Raw genomic sequence first — 18,421 nt, 5'->3', positions numbered from 1 at the left:
TGTAGTATTAGTCCGCCAATACAGTAATCTGTTTTAGGGCTTAAATTCGTTACCATTTGAGTAAATATCAAGAAGGTTGTATTATTCAATAATTTTCCAAGTCTTATATTAAAGTTTTTAGTCGTTTTAACAATTATTTAACATAATTGGGAACTAGTTTTTAGCACGCCAAACAGCCACTCAACACACCCAAAATGGCGTCAGTGTGTGTCCCTGCTCAGTGGAGGAAGCTTCTTGCTGCACTCTCTCTTGAACAAACTATTTTTACGTTTTTACAGTACAATTATTGGTCATTCTGCAGTGTTGATTTAAAGAAAATAATCTTGAATTACACCAAGTGAACTAAAATTTTATGGGTGAAATGGCGGCATGGGCTGACTTCTCTTCCACCCCAATGCCGTCTCTTCTCCCTTTTCCTCCATCCCCATTCTAATTCCTCTCATCATCATCATCAACCAGGAGCCTTCTACATGCACACCTCAAAGTAAGTGTACTTTACTGCATTTATTTTTATTTTGTATGTAATTTTCGGTAAGCTGGAACCAATTACCCAAAATCCCATTGAAACAATGGTTTTGGTTAACAAATGACCTTCTGGAACGAATTGTGTTCGTTAACCGAGGGACCACTGTATACTGTACTGAAAGGTGCCCGTAACCAAGAGCAAACACATGCTCTTTTTATGACATCCATTTACTCTTACTGCTGTAGCATCCCCATAAACCACTTGATGTAACACATTCCTCTTGCTTCTACTGTAGTGTACACTGCTTACTAATAAATATAAACTCAAGTGATTCTTCCAAAGTTTTTCTGAAAATTACTCAGGATTACTGCACAACATTAACATAAAGATAAGAGACTTGGACACTCAAAGAATACACAAAGTAACTGTAAATAATTTAATTATACATAAAACAGACAGGTGCACAAGAGCCTTTGTAGGTTAGCATTGCTGTGTTGCCACCAGTGTCTTTTGTCTTCTTAATGTAAAGCATAGTAGTCATTACTTAATTAAACTGAAGACCAGAATTTAAATGAATCATTAAAGCTAAAATGCAACATGGTGGATGTCAACTTAAAGTCTCACATGTAATAAAAGTCTGGCAGCTAAAGTTTTTCAAAAAGAAAAACTACAAGTAATGTGATATATTCTCCACAAGCATTACAAGAAGCTACTGTGATTCTTGTGAAAATATTGACCTGTGACAACACCAAGTAGTAAGAGAACGAATGCTTTTGGTCATAAATGACACTAAGTAATAATTCAAAACATAGAATACTGTACTGTACTGTACAGTACATTGCGTAATAAAGTGAACCACGGGTTCGGAGGAAACACACACCGTACAGCACTGACACTCGTCTAATAGTATAGTTTTATACAGGAACAGAGAATGGGTGAGCTGCACTATAATTGGGCATGTGTACGTATAAAGATAAATATCAAACTAAATACAGTAGAGCAGCGAGTGCATACACGTGATCATTCATAGCAACTATCGGTCTAAAATGAATGCTCTCTTAGAGCAACCTAAACCATGTCATAAATGCATTACCTTTGAGGACATCCTGCTAATTATCAGTTAACCTTAACAACTTTGAGCTTAAAAATTATTCTACACAGAAATTTTGCTCAGTCTTTCAGCATAAAAAATATACACTATTGAGAATGGAATTTTTCTTAACATTTGTTGTTACCATAATTTGGGGTAAACATGCTGTTGGAAAAACATTCTAGGCCTTGAAGAGATAAAAATCACCTCATGTTAGAAACTAGTTAGGCCTTTTCTTCCTTAGGAGGATGTCAGGAGAAAACAGTAATTGGATATGTACACAGATATGTTTACCCCTAAACCTTGACAGGCTGCATTGAACCACCAAAAGAAAATAATTAGAGTATTCAGACTCGTAATTACCACTCAAAGCTGACTGTGGGCAATAGAACGTAAAAAATCTCTTTAACATTCATAAATGCATCTTTGAGGAAAATGTTGATGTTACACCCTGAATAATATAAAATATATTACTCTTCTGAGAGAATAAGGTGCATCAAACTAACCTGGACATAACACCTCAGGTCTGTCATTATTATATGGCAAAGTGAACTAAACTTATGAGATTCTTAATTGTAATTAAATCTTTAGTATATGTGAGCAATATGACATGTCCAATTCCTCAACTGATCCCATTAAAACATAATTAACTTCAAACCAATTACAATTCCTACAAAAACCCAATTTCTTGGCCATACTGAACCTAATTAACTTCCGCCACTAGCATGCCTGGAAATTAATGTCACGTGTAAACGTCTGTGAATGAGAGGTTAACTTAACATAAAAATGCTTCAACTTTAGAGTGAATTCTTTGGTAATGAAAACCACAGCAGGAAGTTGGGTTTCTAAGATGAATGAAAACATCAAAGGGGTGAGAAAAATTCCTACCTGAAGGACAATGCTGCATCATGCTGAGCTCTGTATATACTAGTCTGCCAGCTGGCAGGTTTCATTCTGCCTATACTAAAGAGAACAAGACTCAACTGATAGCCATGCTAAGCATTTTAGCAATTGTGTAAACACTGTAAAAAAAATATTGCCACTATATATTTCTGTAAAGCCTGAGGTTAGCAAATTTTGATAAACCTCTTGTAGTCCTTAAAATAACTACACAACCAATAATAATTTCAAAAAATAAATACTGTATTCAGTTTATAGTTGGCTGTTAAAAATGGGTGCCAAATGAGAGTATCATTGGTGCACTAGATCAGCAACAGTCACATGGGTTGATAATGTATAAGTTCAATAGCAGAACTCTGTTACAGTACTGTATATGTCTTGCTAGCCTTTCTCTATAACAAGCTGTAAATACATAGGTATACATGTACAGTGATTTGCAGTCAAAAACACTGAGCTTAGGTTATCTTAAAAGTACAGGACAATCTGATTATGAAATCTGTCTCATAAGCTGAATTACTAAATCAAAACATAATAAGGTGCACTAATATTCCACATATGGAACATATGAATAAACATTTCATTACCAAATTATTTTAGATGCAAAAAAAATAATAATATTATATTATCAAGTAGATTATTTGTGGAATGTTACACTCAATTACCAATGTAATAATAAGTCCTTATCACTTTATCATTAAATTCATTGTCAGTTGGAAAGTTAAACTGTACCTCAATATCATTTGAGTCTGAAGCAATAGTACTGGAAGTGAGAAGTACAAAAATGTAGGTACAGCTCCAGAGTTCACTAAATATCATTGAACACTGATGACATTGGGTGCACCTAAAGAAGCAAAGGTTCATTCAAACATTTTCCTCAGTTCATGTATGCAGGCACTAGACTGACCATGAACTATTTCACTGAGACTAGATTCAGCACCTTCATCAACACAAATATTATGCCCCAATGTTAATTGCCAAAATATTGTACAGAAATCTTTCTGTATATAATAAATACTGTGTACAAAATAGATACTACTCACATCCACTTCCTTAATACAAATATTACATGCAAATTTACTTGTATACTGCTAAAACTTGTGTACCTATACCCAAACCACACAGCACTGTCCTGTACACTGATGATGAAAAAATAATAATAAGCAGTTGCACAAGTGCATTATAAAACAAAGGAAATGCAAATGTACAAGTAACAACATTAGTAATAACAAAAATTTAAATAATGAAAATAAGATCACTTAAACTGTATCACAAGAACAGGCTTAGCAAGTCCTTCTGTTCTAGACTTTGGTTTCTAGGAATGCGTTGTTCACCACAAACCCGGAGCTGGTGGACCCCTGCACTTTGACAACCCCTCGCATAAGCTGATTCTCAAATATCCTGTAAGCTGCATGCAGTCATCATACTGTACTGCGAGTCTCCAAGTTCTTCCTGCACAATACAGTTGATGATTTTACAACTCGTCAGTTACAACTGCATCACTCATTACTGCTCAGTAATTACTGTCTAGTATGCAGGCAGAAGTAAAAACACAGAAGCATCACTGAACTCAAACTCTTCCTCATATATCAAAAGAAATTTACTGCTTATACAGCCTCCGTCTATATAATAAATAACATCATTACAATGGAAACTGATCAAGTAAGAAATTTCATGACACAAACCATATTCAGTTACCAGCTACCAAAAGCTTTTTTTTGTGATATTGTGCAAACCAAATTGTACATCCATAACCATTTTGTGAATGTCTCAGACCCTTTATATATTATTCATAAAATAAAGCATACATTTAATACCCACAGAAATTTCTACTCCCACACAAAGGAAAAAATAAATTAATAAATAAAATAAAATAATCCAATTAGTATCACCATGAAAAATATAGTTTTGATGCACAAACCTCACCTACAGATTAGTTTTCAATACTAAAGTTAGTTAAAGTTTCTTCTAAAACTTTATAAAGAAATTTTCAGTAAAAAATTTAGAATTGGTTAACATGTGCTCTAGTTTTGTAAGTTCATTTAAAAAATACAGTAAATAATATAAGCAAGCTGACAGTCATATGGCTTTATATGTCTACTTCATGCAATAATAAAAGATTAGTGATGCTTTAAAGGCAGAAACAATGCAATAATAGAGAGGAACACGAATGGTACTGACATAGTGAAATAGATTTTGATAGACGAATGGTGTTTCTTAATGGCAGATGATAAGTGAGGGTAGTTGTATATTTACTGTATGTTACCATACATGTAGTAAGGTCTCTGCTACGTTGCATGGAGCTTTACCTAGAATCTTAACAAAATCTGACAAGATTGAGCAGTTAGCTAACAGTTAGGTGACTGAAGAATGTGCTACAAGGTTAAAGCAAGCCAGACAAACAACAATGCACATGTGACAAAAAGTAGATCAGCATATTTCTGGGGCCTAGAATATAAAGCAGCAGTGTTACAAGCATATGATGTCATGTCTGAGGTTGTCAAGAAACCAGGGCAGTGGTGTTCATCTGTAGATAGACCGGTTTGGTGCCATATACAAGTTACTCGGCACAAGATCCACGGTTGTCTGCTGGGGGATTATCTGAAGCTGGAGATGCAAGAGCAGCATCATTGAGGATTGCAGTATCATTTTCCTGCAATAAATTGGTCAGAAGCATGAAGACTGGCTCAAAGGCACGTCGGTAACCCTGGGATGTAAGGTGCAAATAGTCGTACATGTCTCGGTGATCTATCGTTCCGTCTCCTAAGACCAACTCACGATCAATATTAACCACCTGTGAAAATAAGCAAGCTATGATGATGTACACTACATCATGGAGAATATGAAACAAAATATATCACTCCATTTCAAACATTTCCATTGTGCATAATGGCCACAATGACTATGTTGGCAGAGTAGTTATCAAAATAGGTTAGCAGTCTAGTGCTCTGAGACCAAATCCCTATTTAACAGGTAATTTTTGAGTGATACAAGTACCAGGTAAGAATTAATACTAGCAGTACAATATCTCTCCCCAATCTTGTGTCAAAATAACTAAATAACTCACAAATTTGTTTATGCTGTGTGGACAAAAGATGGACCTAATGAGTGGCCTAATTATCTGAAAACTAGTGTTCTGTAGTTGTATAGTGATGATACATATTTAGACACTTCAATTTAATGTTGCACACTTTAAAGTAATGATATACAGTACATACAGTATAGTACAGTACTGTACTGTACTCTCATTAAAGTTTCATAAAAAATCTGTAACAATAAAATTAATATTATCTGGACAATGTTTTCACCACTTGGCAGTGTTATCGAGTGGTTATAAATATTAATTATAAGTTTATGAAAACACCAGAACTGATACTGTACAGTACCAGTATCACACTCTAGAGTCTGGTTTGGTCTCTGTGTAAAACTAATAATCACCAAAATAACAAACAGGTGAGCTAACTAATCAGGTGACACATTCAGTCAAATGATGTTTGGAACTTCAAATAATTAGTCAAAAATTACAGACTTTGGATACTGAAGATAAATTATGAGTTTGGTGAATGTAGAATAATACCAAGGAAGAGACAAAAAGTACAGTACCCTCCTACAGAAGTAACTTAATAATAGTATCAGGTACAATAAGTCTACCAACAACCATCACTGTATGATGAAACTTAATTAACAGTCTCTGAGGATATGTGTCTAGTTTCTGTCACCTTAGAAAAGAATCTTTTAAATAATCCTTTCCTCTCCCAGAGGTGAGTGAGCAAAACTCTTTCAAAAGTAACTGAATTATAAGAAATAATTCACATAGCATTAACAAGAAAGGATCTAGAAGTCAAAATAATTATACAGTACACAAATTACATAAGGTGATTCATTCTATTGTAGTAATTGTGTATCTAGTAATTAGCTTAACTACTTCCCACTTTTGTGTAAAGTAGATCAAGGTATCTAAGAAAGATAAAAAAAAAGAATACAATAAAATATAACAGTGCAGGAGGACCTTAAGAGTGTTATCTTACAGGGCAACATACTGTACTGTATGCTGGTCAATAATTGTTTAACAAAGTTGCACAATTATTTTCAACAATATTGATGATAGTAATAAGAAATATTGAGAATGTGTTAATATACTAAAATAAATTTATTTCCAACAGTAAGGAAAATTTCACAGAAATTAACAGCAGCATTTTCATGTGTTTTATATATTAATCAAACATACTGTATTCAGATTATTGAAAGTACTGTACTGAAGTAACCGTGGTCAAATGTCCATTGACTTGTAATCACTCCTACAAGGACTAGTGCTGAAGGCCCAACTAGTTTTAAACAAAATGCAAACAAAAAATTAGGTTGTCAAATGGTGATCACTGCTACTAAGTTTAAAGTTAATAGGCAGAGTAATTTTGGAATACTGTACTGTACAGTATTTCAACATACAAGACCATAAGGACTGTTTCAACACACAAGACCATAAGGACTGTCATAATTTTTATAAGGCACAGAAATTTCAAATTTGTAGACCTTGTGTACTTAATGGCAACCATAATATCAAGTTAACAGATGTTGACTTTAGTTTTTGAGGAACTGAAAACAAAGATACCAGACAAGTGGACAACACCATCACACAACACATTTAAACTCATTCTAATAACTAACCTGGCATAATTCAATTTGACGTAAAGCTTCCTTAATGAGAGTATTGACTTGACTGTTCTTTTCGCGCAGGGGGTTAGGTTTTTCTCCTCGGGGTAGAAGTGTCTGGAACACCAAAGTTTATACACAATCACTAATGAGAACACATTAATCATCTGAAGTACAAGAATCCTCTTCTTAATTCTATGGGCTAACTGGACACAACCTACTGATGGCAGCCAGTTCAGTACAGCATCACCAAAATACTTCAAGACCTGTTTTAATATTATTACATACTCCTGTACAGTATAAAGCTAGTGGTACTTAGGTTAAAATAAAAATTATCCAAATTCCCCACAGAGCAAGGCTAAACAATGAGCAATTACTTTAAGATGTCAGTTTTGTGATTTTGGAGATGACAATAAGATTTTGAGAAAAGCACTACATTGGTTATATTGAAAGAGGGCTTCTGCATCTTAATTATTTTACTGACATTTAACTCTTGGTTCAAAATATTTTGTGAAAAATAAAATGTTAATGTTCAACATAAATGCGAGGGAACCAAAATGAAAGCTAAAATTCCTCATTAAAAAAGTCTTCTTTTTTTTTCTTTGGCCACCTTCCCCCTTACTTTAATCAAACCAGTCAGGCACACAATTACAACTGATTTATCTATAAAATTAGCATTAATACATTTATCTTTACAGTATATTCCCTTTTGTGTTCATTAGTTCCCTGACTATCTCAGCAAACTCTTGCTACTTATTCCAATCTATCAAAGTGTCACTATAATGTGTGGGATAGTGACCTTGGCTTCGACTCTAAACATTTTGAGACTGTCTTTACCAATCCTCTTACATATGAATTCTGACATTTTAACTTTTGTGAAAGCTCCACTTGCCATTTCATTTCATCAAACATTTAGAAGAAGTGGCAATACAAAAATTCTGGAAAAAAAAGAAAAAATGAGGTAAGCCATGCAGTTGATGATTTTAGCAGACACTACCTGTACTATCTTTCTCAGTGCCTTTGCCACCTACATATAAGTAGCATTTTGAATTTCTAGTAGAATATCCTGTGAAAACCTTAAAAATATTCATAGTACAGGATGAAACTATGAAAGTAGTGGCATTTAATTCCTGAAGCCTGGGGCGATAACATTGTTGCTTTTACTGATTCTATCAGCAGACCTGCAGATTTATCATTCTTCTGCTGACATTTATATTTTCAAAATGAAAAATTGCAGTGCATTTTCACAAATTCATATGTTTTTTGTGATTTGAATTGAAATAATTACGAGATAATGTACTTTTTTATTTTATGGTAGCTTTTAAATCTTCCACCAATTTTAAATTCTATTTGGTAGCAGTTGAACCAGAAGTGTCAGCTGCCAGGTCGGTCTATGGCCCTGATATGATGCTAATTTTCCTCTTGTATTCCTGTACATCATATACTTGTAGTGTACTGTATCTATAATGTATTAAATTAGTAATGAGGAATGAAGGGTAGTGACAGTGTGATGTGGTAAGCAATTCATGGTAGTATGTCTAGAAATCTTCAATGTTCCCAGAGCCAAACATAACTAGCCTTACCCAGACCACGTTTACCGTGTCCTTTGTCTGGTGTTAGCTACAGATAATTTTTATTACCCTTTAAACCACTAATTTAACTCTACACTGTAATATAATATAAGATTTTGTTGGCCTCCTTGATCTGTGGCAGTAAAACCCCCATAATTCGAAATAATAGAGGCTCTACCCTTTACGAATTACGAGATTTTATAAATTATGATGGACACAGACTCGAGGGAAAAATAAACAAAACAATGGTACTTCTCTGTTATCTGCCCCCAATCAAAATTTAAACATTTCTAAGTACAGGACAGTACCAGATTTAGGGTTATCAGACAAAATGGCACAAACACTAGGCAATGATGGAAAAACTGGTGGAAATAGCTCACACGCAAGGCCACAGACGTGATCTGACCGACACGCGTTTACAGTTCTTGTTTACAGTGAACCGAATGGTCGCATCCATACATATTTGTAAATGTCTCAATTTGAAATTTTCCCAAATATTACAAAAATTGTAACATACCTGTATTTCGTAATAGGAAAACATTACGAATTATGAGTGATTTTGAATTAGGGGAGTATGAATTGTGGGGGTTTTACTGTATTAAGTTTTTGTTTATAACTCCTAGCACCATCTGTGGCATAGGAAACAGCATAGAACTGGAAATTATAATCTAAATTAGTTCATCGCAATAAATTATATTGACAATACAAACTTATATATCTGTATTGTGAATATTGAAGGTTTACTTTTCCTATAAAGAACATGCACTAGGGAGAAATGAAAATACTGGTACAGTTCAATACAAAAAAGTACAAATTACTTACAAGAACAATTATATAGGATTCTGGCTGTTTTTCCTTAATTGTCTGGCAAATTTCTGTAATACCTCCAGCAACTTCAGCAGCTGAATGTCCATGGTTATTGGTCCCCACTAACACCACAACTGCCTGTAAGAGTACAGTACAGTAGTCATTCTTATCATGTCATTTCCAAATACCAATATCAAAACAGTTTGAAATTTATTAGCAACATTGAAAATTCATTTCCTACCACCACCTTCAAATAGCCTTCATGGCATCAACCAGTTGTAGATTTCTTCCAGTATAAAGCAGAGTACATAACCAGGCATTATGTTCTCTTGATGCTATCCCTTTTCTTATGATAAATACTGTATACATTAAGCAAAGTACAATACTGTAATATATTTCTTCTACAAGCAGTGAAAGATGATGCAAAAACAAAATGATAAGTCATATCAACATTCAATCTCAGTGATATTAATTTTTTAAGTGTAGAATAAAGCCTTTCCCCCCAAGGCACAGCCATGAGATTCATAGACAGGGATTCCACAGGGACAGGAGGGTCCCCACCCTAGACACCCTTGCATGTACTCTACTGGTGACCCTCCTAAGTGTGTAGTCACCAAGCAACTAAATCTTACCTTCGGTTTTATGTACTCCAATTCTCCATTTCGAAGTCTCCAAAGACAATGTTGTGTTTGGTCACCTCCAATACCGAAGTTGAGACTATGCATGGGAGCAAACCACTTCTCCCATAGATCAGTAGACTGAAGGCTGGCCACTAATGAGTCACCCACAAACACAACATCAGGCTCACTTTCTCTTGCTTGGTTCACAAATCTATTGTGCTGAAAAAATATAAAAAAATAAAATAAAATTTCATATCAGCTCTTCTGTATAAATATCACTAAACATTGATGCATAAAACAGAACAATAAAAGAGGTGTGATACATACTGGACTGAGTTCCATATACAGTACTGTACTGTATTGTATAGGGTAAATTTACCTTTACCAAAACCCAGGAACACCTACTGTAAGTTGTATGTTGTGCCTCACATGAGGAAACCTAACTTCACATTTTGAATCTTCCATCCTACCCCAATCAGTTGCTATGATAACAGATTACCTATTTTTCTCACTGTGTTGCCGACAACCATTCTCATCCATTCACCAAGATGCATGCAAGGATTGTGTCAACTCAAATGAGGCCACCCTTTTTAACCAGTAAGATCCAAATACCATAAGCTGTGATCTTGAATTCTAACCTCATGACCTCCTGACCCTAAAGCCATAGACGTCCTGAGCGAAAAATGCCAGTGACCCCCAAAAAAGCAAAAATATGCAGTTAAAGTTTTAAAAAAATTAAATTAATATAACTCGAATTAATACAGAATTATTTTTCATTTATTTGATATTTTGTAGCTTATGACCCCCATATTATGCTGGTATATAGACAAATAATTAATATTATAATTGGTAAATACATAAAATTATAGTGGTATGCATGTAAACAACAGTCAAGTGAGAATAAAAAGGAAAACTTTTCATGATAAACTATTAAATTAAGTTTGCTTTTAATAATCATGGAGAAAAAGTGATGTGTAATTCAGGAGATTATTGTACCTGTAATGTATTTTTATATTCCCTAAAAAGAAGTGCGGGGATACTGTTACTTTGTGAGCAAGACAATACTGTATGGCACTGTTGGTATACAGCACATAGCAGTAGGAAAGGAATGCTGGTCCATGACAAATGTCTCAGAGATCGTGAATGGCCGGGAAGGGCTAAAATTTTTGTAGTGGTAGCTACACGCCCCATGACTGGATGCCTCACTTTCTGTATGGCTGAGGGAGACAAAAGTACTCGCTCGGGACTATGGGATTCAAATTATCCCAGAGCGCACTGTTTACTTTTAAGTACAGTTACCTACTGTATATGACTTAAAGGAACTTTTGCTCCCATTGTTTATGCCATAACTGGTTATCTATCAATTGGGTCTGAAAAAGGAAGGTTTGACAAATATAATACATAGCTAACACTACAGACAATCAAAGGGGGACCTAATTGAGGTGTATAAACATCTCAGAGGGCACTACTCAATCGAGTGTCCATACCTGGAGCTGGTGGATGCCCGCCCCACAAGGGGTCATAGCTCAAGGTTGAAGTAGCCGCAAGTTGAAAAAAAAAACTGTGAGGGCAAACTTTTTCAGAGTGAGAATTGTGAACTCTTGGAACAACCAGCCAGAGAGTGTTGTGATGGTACCGAGTGTGAGCTGTTTCAAGATCAGACTTGACTAACACTGGAGCAGGTTCAGGTACATTCAGGAGTAGGTGCATGCCCAGTACTTGCCAACAGTGTGTAACAGAGACGTGACCGACAACCCAAATGGCTAACGAGCCGATCAGTGGTGAAGAGGATAAAAGTAAAAGTATAAAAGTATAAAAAAAAAAAATTTGGCTCCAGAAGTGCTAAGACATTTTTCACAGGGGTACTCAAATATGGTATACAGTAGTATATATAATGTACAGCTACATATACACTAAACCTTCTCAATAATGTCTGAATATTCCCAATAACAGATGCCTTTTGTCCAGGATCATTAGCAGGCAAAACCTGTAAAATCCATTAATGGGAGTGACTTTCCATTATTGACCATGTCGTCAGTTGGTACATGACTGAGCAGTTCAAACACCAGATTATAGAATGGGAGTGGTAGTTAAGGTAGGATAATTACAGGTACAACCTAAATCCTCCCCACACACCCTGCAGGTGTGGAGTTAACACATCACAAGACAAGGGTAATTACCCCTGACACCAGCCAGACGCTGCAATTGTCCACTGGATGGAAAAGGGTGAGGGTAAAAGGTATCTAGACAGACATGGGTGATCTGTGACACACTATAAATTTTAATGTTTCAATATGTTTAATTAACTTTCCCCCTGAAAAAAAAAATATGGACAAGTAAATTTCATGTCACTTGCCCGGGACAAGCATATGTTCCACATAACCTGCAAAGCCTGGTGGACTTATAAACTTATTATTTACAGTATTCATTCCAGAAAAGATGTGCATTTTGATGGATGGAAATTATGTGTGAAATTTATATTCTAGTCCATTATTTTTTGTATGCACAGGAGAGAAAAAAAAAACCCTCCAATTAAGGGAATACTACTCCCAATAATGGACAGGGCTGGCAAAAATAAATCCAGTATTGGGAGGGTTTACTCTATGCCCCTCCAACCTATGAAGGTAGTCCAGTACTACACTGCACCACTTACCAGTATACCTAGTGTATTTTATCTTCATCCTTGTCTCTTTTCAGGAGAATTGGCTATAAAAACCTTCCAGTTTGCCTGAATGGAATGGGTATCAGCCAGAGCATTACCCCAGTCTGTGGAACTTAATACAGTACAGTAGTACAGTTCTGTACCTAAAACAGTTTCTACATTTACCTGTATCCAAACAGACCCCAGTTAAGCTGGTTGCATCTTACACTTTCAACTTTCCCAGTGAACCTATGAGAACCCATCACTCTCACTCAAAATTTATGGCCTAACTTTTAGAGTGACTCTTGGAACCCTTCAATCTCTACCAATATGTTGGTCTAAACTAGAGGTTGGTGTTGTATTTCAACAAGCTTCTCTTCTGAGGAGTTTGATTTTTTAATCCACAAAACCATAAAAAGGAAACTAAATACTGTATGTGCTCTGGTATTCACACCACAAGCAGCTAAGGTAATGGTTTATACCTGTCCATTCACTCAGAAAAAAAAAATCATTTACATCCCAGAACAGATCTGAACCAGATTGCTTAATATCTCCTGATCTGCAAACAATGCACCCTCCATTTTGTCAGTATCATTTGAAATGTGCCAGTGAAAGATAGCAATTATATCCAGGACCGTACTGAATCGATTACAGTACTATACAATACAGTATTGTTAACTTGTTATCTTTGGATCTACACTGCAGTAGTGAGAGATGGGGGTCATCTTAGTTTTGGAGGTACGTACGGTAGTAGAAAGAATCGGTGTGGGCTACTTTAACATCATTTTCATTCCAACCGGGTAATTCATTTAACAGATTTTGGTGAAAACCAAATTAAGGTGTGTGGACTTATAAACTTAAGATTCTTCTCACTTATTAGAATCAACTCCAAGATAAACTTTGTTATTCTCATTACAATACTGTACTCGATAAGTGGCACGTATGCAGTAGCCTAATGCTTTCGATGGTTTGTCAAACTGACAAAATCTATCACTGGACCATGTGTGATATTTACCAGAAAGAAAAGTGTGAGTACCTGTACCACCAAACATGAAAATATATTGTGTTCAGCTATTACTTTCTGCCCAAATCTGACATACCGTAGTTCAGCGAGAATTTTTTACAATTTGCCAAACCAAAGGAATAGAAATAAATCTAAGGGACAGTACTGTGCTGGGAATGCCAAATCTTCTTAAAATTGCCTCTATTAAAAGGAGTACAGCATTTGGTATATAATATATTAGTAATACTTTATGACACTGCCTCATGAGAAGGAACAACTTTAGAAATTTTCTATACAAGAAAACTTCTTTCTCACCTCTTTAATATCCAAAAAAAGGTGGAGGAATTGCAACTTTCTTACTTTTGTTTTTCCCTTGTCTTTGTTAGAAGTAAATACGGTCTGTGCAAACTTGGAACATGATGTTCGCATTCTTCCTCCTGTTGACAATAAGGTAAGATATTAAAATAACACTGTAACCAACCAACCTACCTATCCTGACCAATAATAATGGACTTCCATCCCTGGGTTGGCAGGTTAGGTAGGTTTGGTTGGTTTACCTTATCTACAATATATCATCTTGTTTAATGAGGGAGAAGTGAGTACGCTATTTAGGTATGAAACACAACCAAGGCAAAATCCCGAATTAATATCACAAAACTTTTTGCAAATCTTTGTGAAATGGTGGTACTGTATATTATTAACTTAAAGAATTTAGAATCGTCTATACAAATATGTTCCTAAGTTGCTGCCAAAGAAGCACTAATGTCTATGAAATATTTGTCCCAGGAAGCTCCTGTGCCAATGTAGATTCGTGTTCTGGACAAAAACATGGGAAAGACAAAAATAAGAATGTTGCAATTTCTCTATATCTTTTTTATTCAAGATGTAAGTTTCCTTCTATATAAAAAATTTCCTCGAGTTACTTCTTCTCAAGAGCCAATGTCACAAAGTATTACCCATTTTATTGTTGCAAGTTGCACTTTAACCATTTTTTTTCATTTGCAATTCTTGTGCTTAAGACTATAGTCGGTACAGAGTGAAATTAAATAAGGTAAATTTGCATAAGAGCACTTAACTCTGTTAGACAGTAAAAAATATATTTTTCTAGTGTATTTATGTGTGTTTAAACCAATTGTGACCTTCATTTCCGTCGGAAAATGGCCTTTTTTTTTCGTGGGGCGTTTTCAAAAAAAAAAATAATGGCTAATCGAATACAAAATACACACACACAAAAAAAAAGAAAAACATAAACCAAACCTAACCTAACTGACTCACCATATGATGGAATCACTTATTTCTTACCTTATTGGCCGTCTCTTCTTTGTCTTTGGGATAAGGGAGGAGTTACCACAATGCCACATATGTTGGTCTTGACGATATTTACATTCGTTCTTGCACTTAGAACACTTTACTGAGGACGGGAGAACACCATGGGATCAAAAAAATGCTATAGTTTCTTCGTTTTTTTCAAAAAACTCGCAATCAGCTCCATATAATTGAAGTGACACCAATCGCAGACTTCCATGGTTGGAAATGAATCTGAATTTGGAAATATGACCCAAAATAAAAATCGAATTTGATTGGGCCAAAAATACCACGAATTAAACCGCGTGACGTGTACGGGAACGCATGCGCGTGATGATTTATGAAGGAGACACGCAGTGTGGGAGGTGAGGTAGGCGATAATGGCAGAGGATTAATGGAATAAAATAGAGAAAATTTTGGATACGCTATCTACGTTAATATACATTTGCGCTGGTAATGTAATAGAAGAAAATTATCTTATAATTAGACATCTTATTAGAATATGATAATAGATTAGGGATAGGAATGTGGGGTGTGAAAATGCAATAATACCTTAAATAATTCTGTATATGACAATACTGTTAAACTTAATTACCAACTTAAGTACTGTACAGTATATGACACAAGTCTCTGCCTTAATATAACAGGAACTTCTAAGCACTCTATTGTCAACCTATCTTAGGCCGAAGCTTACAGGCAATGGTAGATTCTGATACAAAGATAGATCCCAGTGTTTAGGTGAACTTTACAGTATATTCTGACAAGTTCTGGTGTTTAAGTACAATGGGGTCAGTGTGGTCTGGGTCCTCTGGGATACTTTACAACCACTTTCTGAGGTGGGATGGACATGTTCATAAAATGCATTAATAAAGTGCTGGGGCATCGGAAGTTATGCCACACTGAAGATGTGATTGTATGTAAGGTGTCCACTAGGATGTGATCTGAGTTACAAGAGGGTCTGAATGACAACAACCACACCAAAGTATTCAGTTTTCAGACAGCAGTACGGTATAGTTAACACTTCTGCATTTATTCAGTGAATGCCTAACTTATCGGATGGAAGTTTCTCCTCTGTACTATAAGTTGCCTTTTGCCGTAATTTACATGAAAACTAATGATAAAGCAGATCTCTCTAAAAAGTCAATAGTACAGAGCTGTGGAAGAAATTATTAGTCATCCCCAAGCCAAAAGTGCAGGCTGGTCCCCGCCCTATTGAGCACCTACCATGCTGAGCCAGCGCCCATCCCCCTGTACATCCTCGAGGGGTGTGGGCACCGCTGCTGGGTTCATCGTGACGCCACCAGCACCACGGAACCTGTTCTCCAACAACACAGTACCCAGGTGAGGCCTCCAACACCAACAGACGCAACTCTCTCCCAGCGGATGACAACTTGTGGTGGCGGGATATCGCCAGCGACTCGCCAGTCACGCCACTATTGCTGCTGCTGTAGCCAGGGCTGCTGCTGTGGTCACCATTGCCATGGCAACAATAATTCAATGGTGATACACTGAAAGGCAGTTTATTGTTTAATTATTACTGTGTAGATAATTTGATGAGAAATTGCTTAATAAACCGATCATTTTAGTTAATTATCGACGCAACATCTAAATTTGTTTGACTAGATGTAGGAATTTACCTGTTTTGGGAATTTCGTTTGTCCTTTTCAGAGATCTGATCAAAATTATAGAAGTAAATAAACGTGCATTTCAATATTAATCATTCTGATCAAACTCACGTCGACTTATAATAGTTAAGTATGCCCACTATATTTAGAGCTCGAAAAGTGCTATAGATTTTGCGATGAGCAATGTGAATATTTCATGTCTTGTTTAATAAAATACATGAAAAATAATATATTTAAAACTTGTGTCTTAGAATATTTCACGTACCAAAACAGTGATGGTATTGCCATTACCTACAAATTCCTCATTATATAAGCTTAATAAGATTTAACAATTCTAAAACAACAAAATGCTTTTGAGAGTCTTTTTAAGAGTCATAACCTATGCAAATAACACTCACTCTCAACAGAGAAACAGTAAATGAGCAGATTAATTATATAATAAAATATCTAGCTATATTTGGCGAAAATAGCCACTTCGCCTCACAACAAACATGGCGGCTGTAGCACTTGTTTTTTGTTTTGCTTGATCAGTGTACATGATCATTGAGCTACTTAACTATTAGCACACACAGTATATATATATATATATATATATATATATATATATATATATATATATATATATATATATATATATATATATATATATATATATATATATATTGAGGAAACATCAACTCATATAAAAAAAAATTGTCATTATTTACCGCAAGTTATTTGAATCTTTCTTGTATTGGTACCCAGCTAATAATTCAGCTTTATTAAACAGTCATATTAGAACATACAGGCACTGGAACATTTTTCTGTATGGCAGAAGTTTCGTTGCAATAATGTTTCATTAAACTTAAATACAGTTCTAGAAACGTGACGAAAAACTTATGCACACGTCCATATGCCTAATACTAACCTAAAGTAACGGTAACCTAACATAACCCTTATCTTATATATTAACCTAACACAACCTTAACCTATCATAACCCTAACCAACTTTACCTAATATTGTCTCAACATATCCTTAAGTTGATATTAAACAAACTATAGCATTAACAAAAAACATAATGTTCTCCTAACACAACCTTAATCTTACCTTAATTTAACATTTCACGTAATATAACGTTAACATAATACAGTACAACCTTACCCTGACATAATATTAACATAATGTAACCTTAGCATTACCTTACCTGACATGACCTAAACCAAACCTAATCAATTATAAGGTTAATTCATGGTTAAATATTATTATGGCCAAGGTCTGGGATAACGGATCACCCAAAGATTACCACACCAGCTTACTTCACCTAAATATTACGCACACCAGCCTTATTTCACCTAAATATTACGCACTCCAGCTTATTTCACCTGAAGATGAGGCATACCAGCTTATTTCACCTGAGAGGCACACTAGTATATTTCACCTGATGGTTAAACAAGCTAACCTAACAAACCCCAACCTAACCTAACCTTATCTAAACTAAAATAAATTGACTCTCCAAGTAGCGCTGGTGTCTACTACTCAGGTGAAATAAGGTGGGGTGTCTCATTAAACTAACAAATAGAAATGTTGTATTTTTAACTCACATTAAACCCAACCTAACGTAACATAATGCTTAACTAAATTCAATGTAAAATAAATCATTTGAATTTTTGGGGCAAACTATTGTTAAAGTAACCTAACTCAATATAATGAAAGTCATTTTGAGTTAATACAAGTAACGGGAACTTAACCAAGCCTAAACTAACCTG

General features: G+C 35.2%; 1 protein-coding gene across 1 annotated transcript; it reads right to left on the bottom strand.

The window, feature by feature from the left end:
- Positions 1-888: 888 nt before the first annotated feature.
- Positions 889-16,502, bottom strand: LOC121860924 (platelet-activating factor acetylhydrolase IB subunit alpha2-like). Its single transcript, XM_042358301.1, has 5 exons — positions 16,275-16,502; positions 10,114-10,320; positions 9,497-9,619; positions 7,119-7,220; positions 889-5,247 (listed from the first exon to the last, which is right to left on the bottom strand). The coding sequence occupies exons 1-5, from the start codon at positions 16,338-16,340 to the stop codon at positions 5,014-5,016; spliced, it is 732 nt and encodes a 243-aa protein (XP_042214235.1). The 5' UTR covers positions 16,341-16,502; the 3' UTR covers positions 889-5,013.
- Positions 16,503-18,421: the final 1,919 nt, after the last annotated feature.

This window comes from Homarus americanus, unplaced genomic scaffold (assembly GCF_018991925.1).
Source record: "Homarus americanus isolate GMGI-L3 unplaced genomic scaffold, GMGI_Hamer_2.0 scaffold52806, whole genome shotgun sequence".
In the NCBI taxonomy this organism is placed as follows: domain Eukaryota; kingdom Metazoa; phylum Arthropoda; class Malacostraca; order Decapoda; family Nephropidae; genus Homarus; species Homarus americanus.
The sequence above is the reverse complement of the archived record's forward strand: the minus strand, read 5'-3'. Positions and strand labels throughout refer to the sequence as shown.

Bases quoted from the DNA above. Each gene is read 5' to 3' on its own strand.
- LOC121860924 (XM_042358301.1), bottom strand. From the start codon at position 16,340: ATGAACCCAGCAGCGGTGCCCACACCCCTCGAGGATGTACAGGGGGAT. The intron at 10,321-16,274 runs GTAGGTGCTCAA...ATATTTTTTCAG, and splicing joins ATGGGCGCTGGCTCAGCATG to CACAATAGATTTGTGAACCA. The intron at 5,248-7,118 runs GTTAGTTATTAG...TTATTTTCACAG, and splicing joins GTCAAATTGAATTATGCCAG to GTGGTTAATATTGATCGTGA.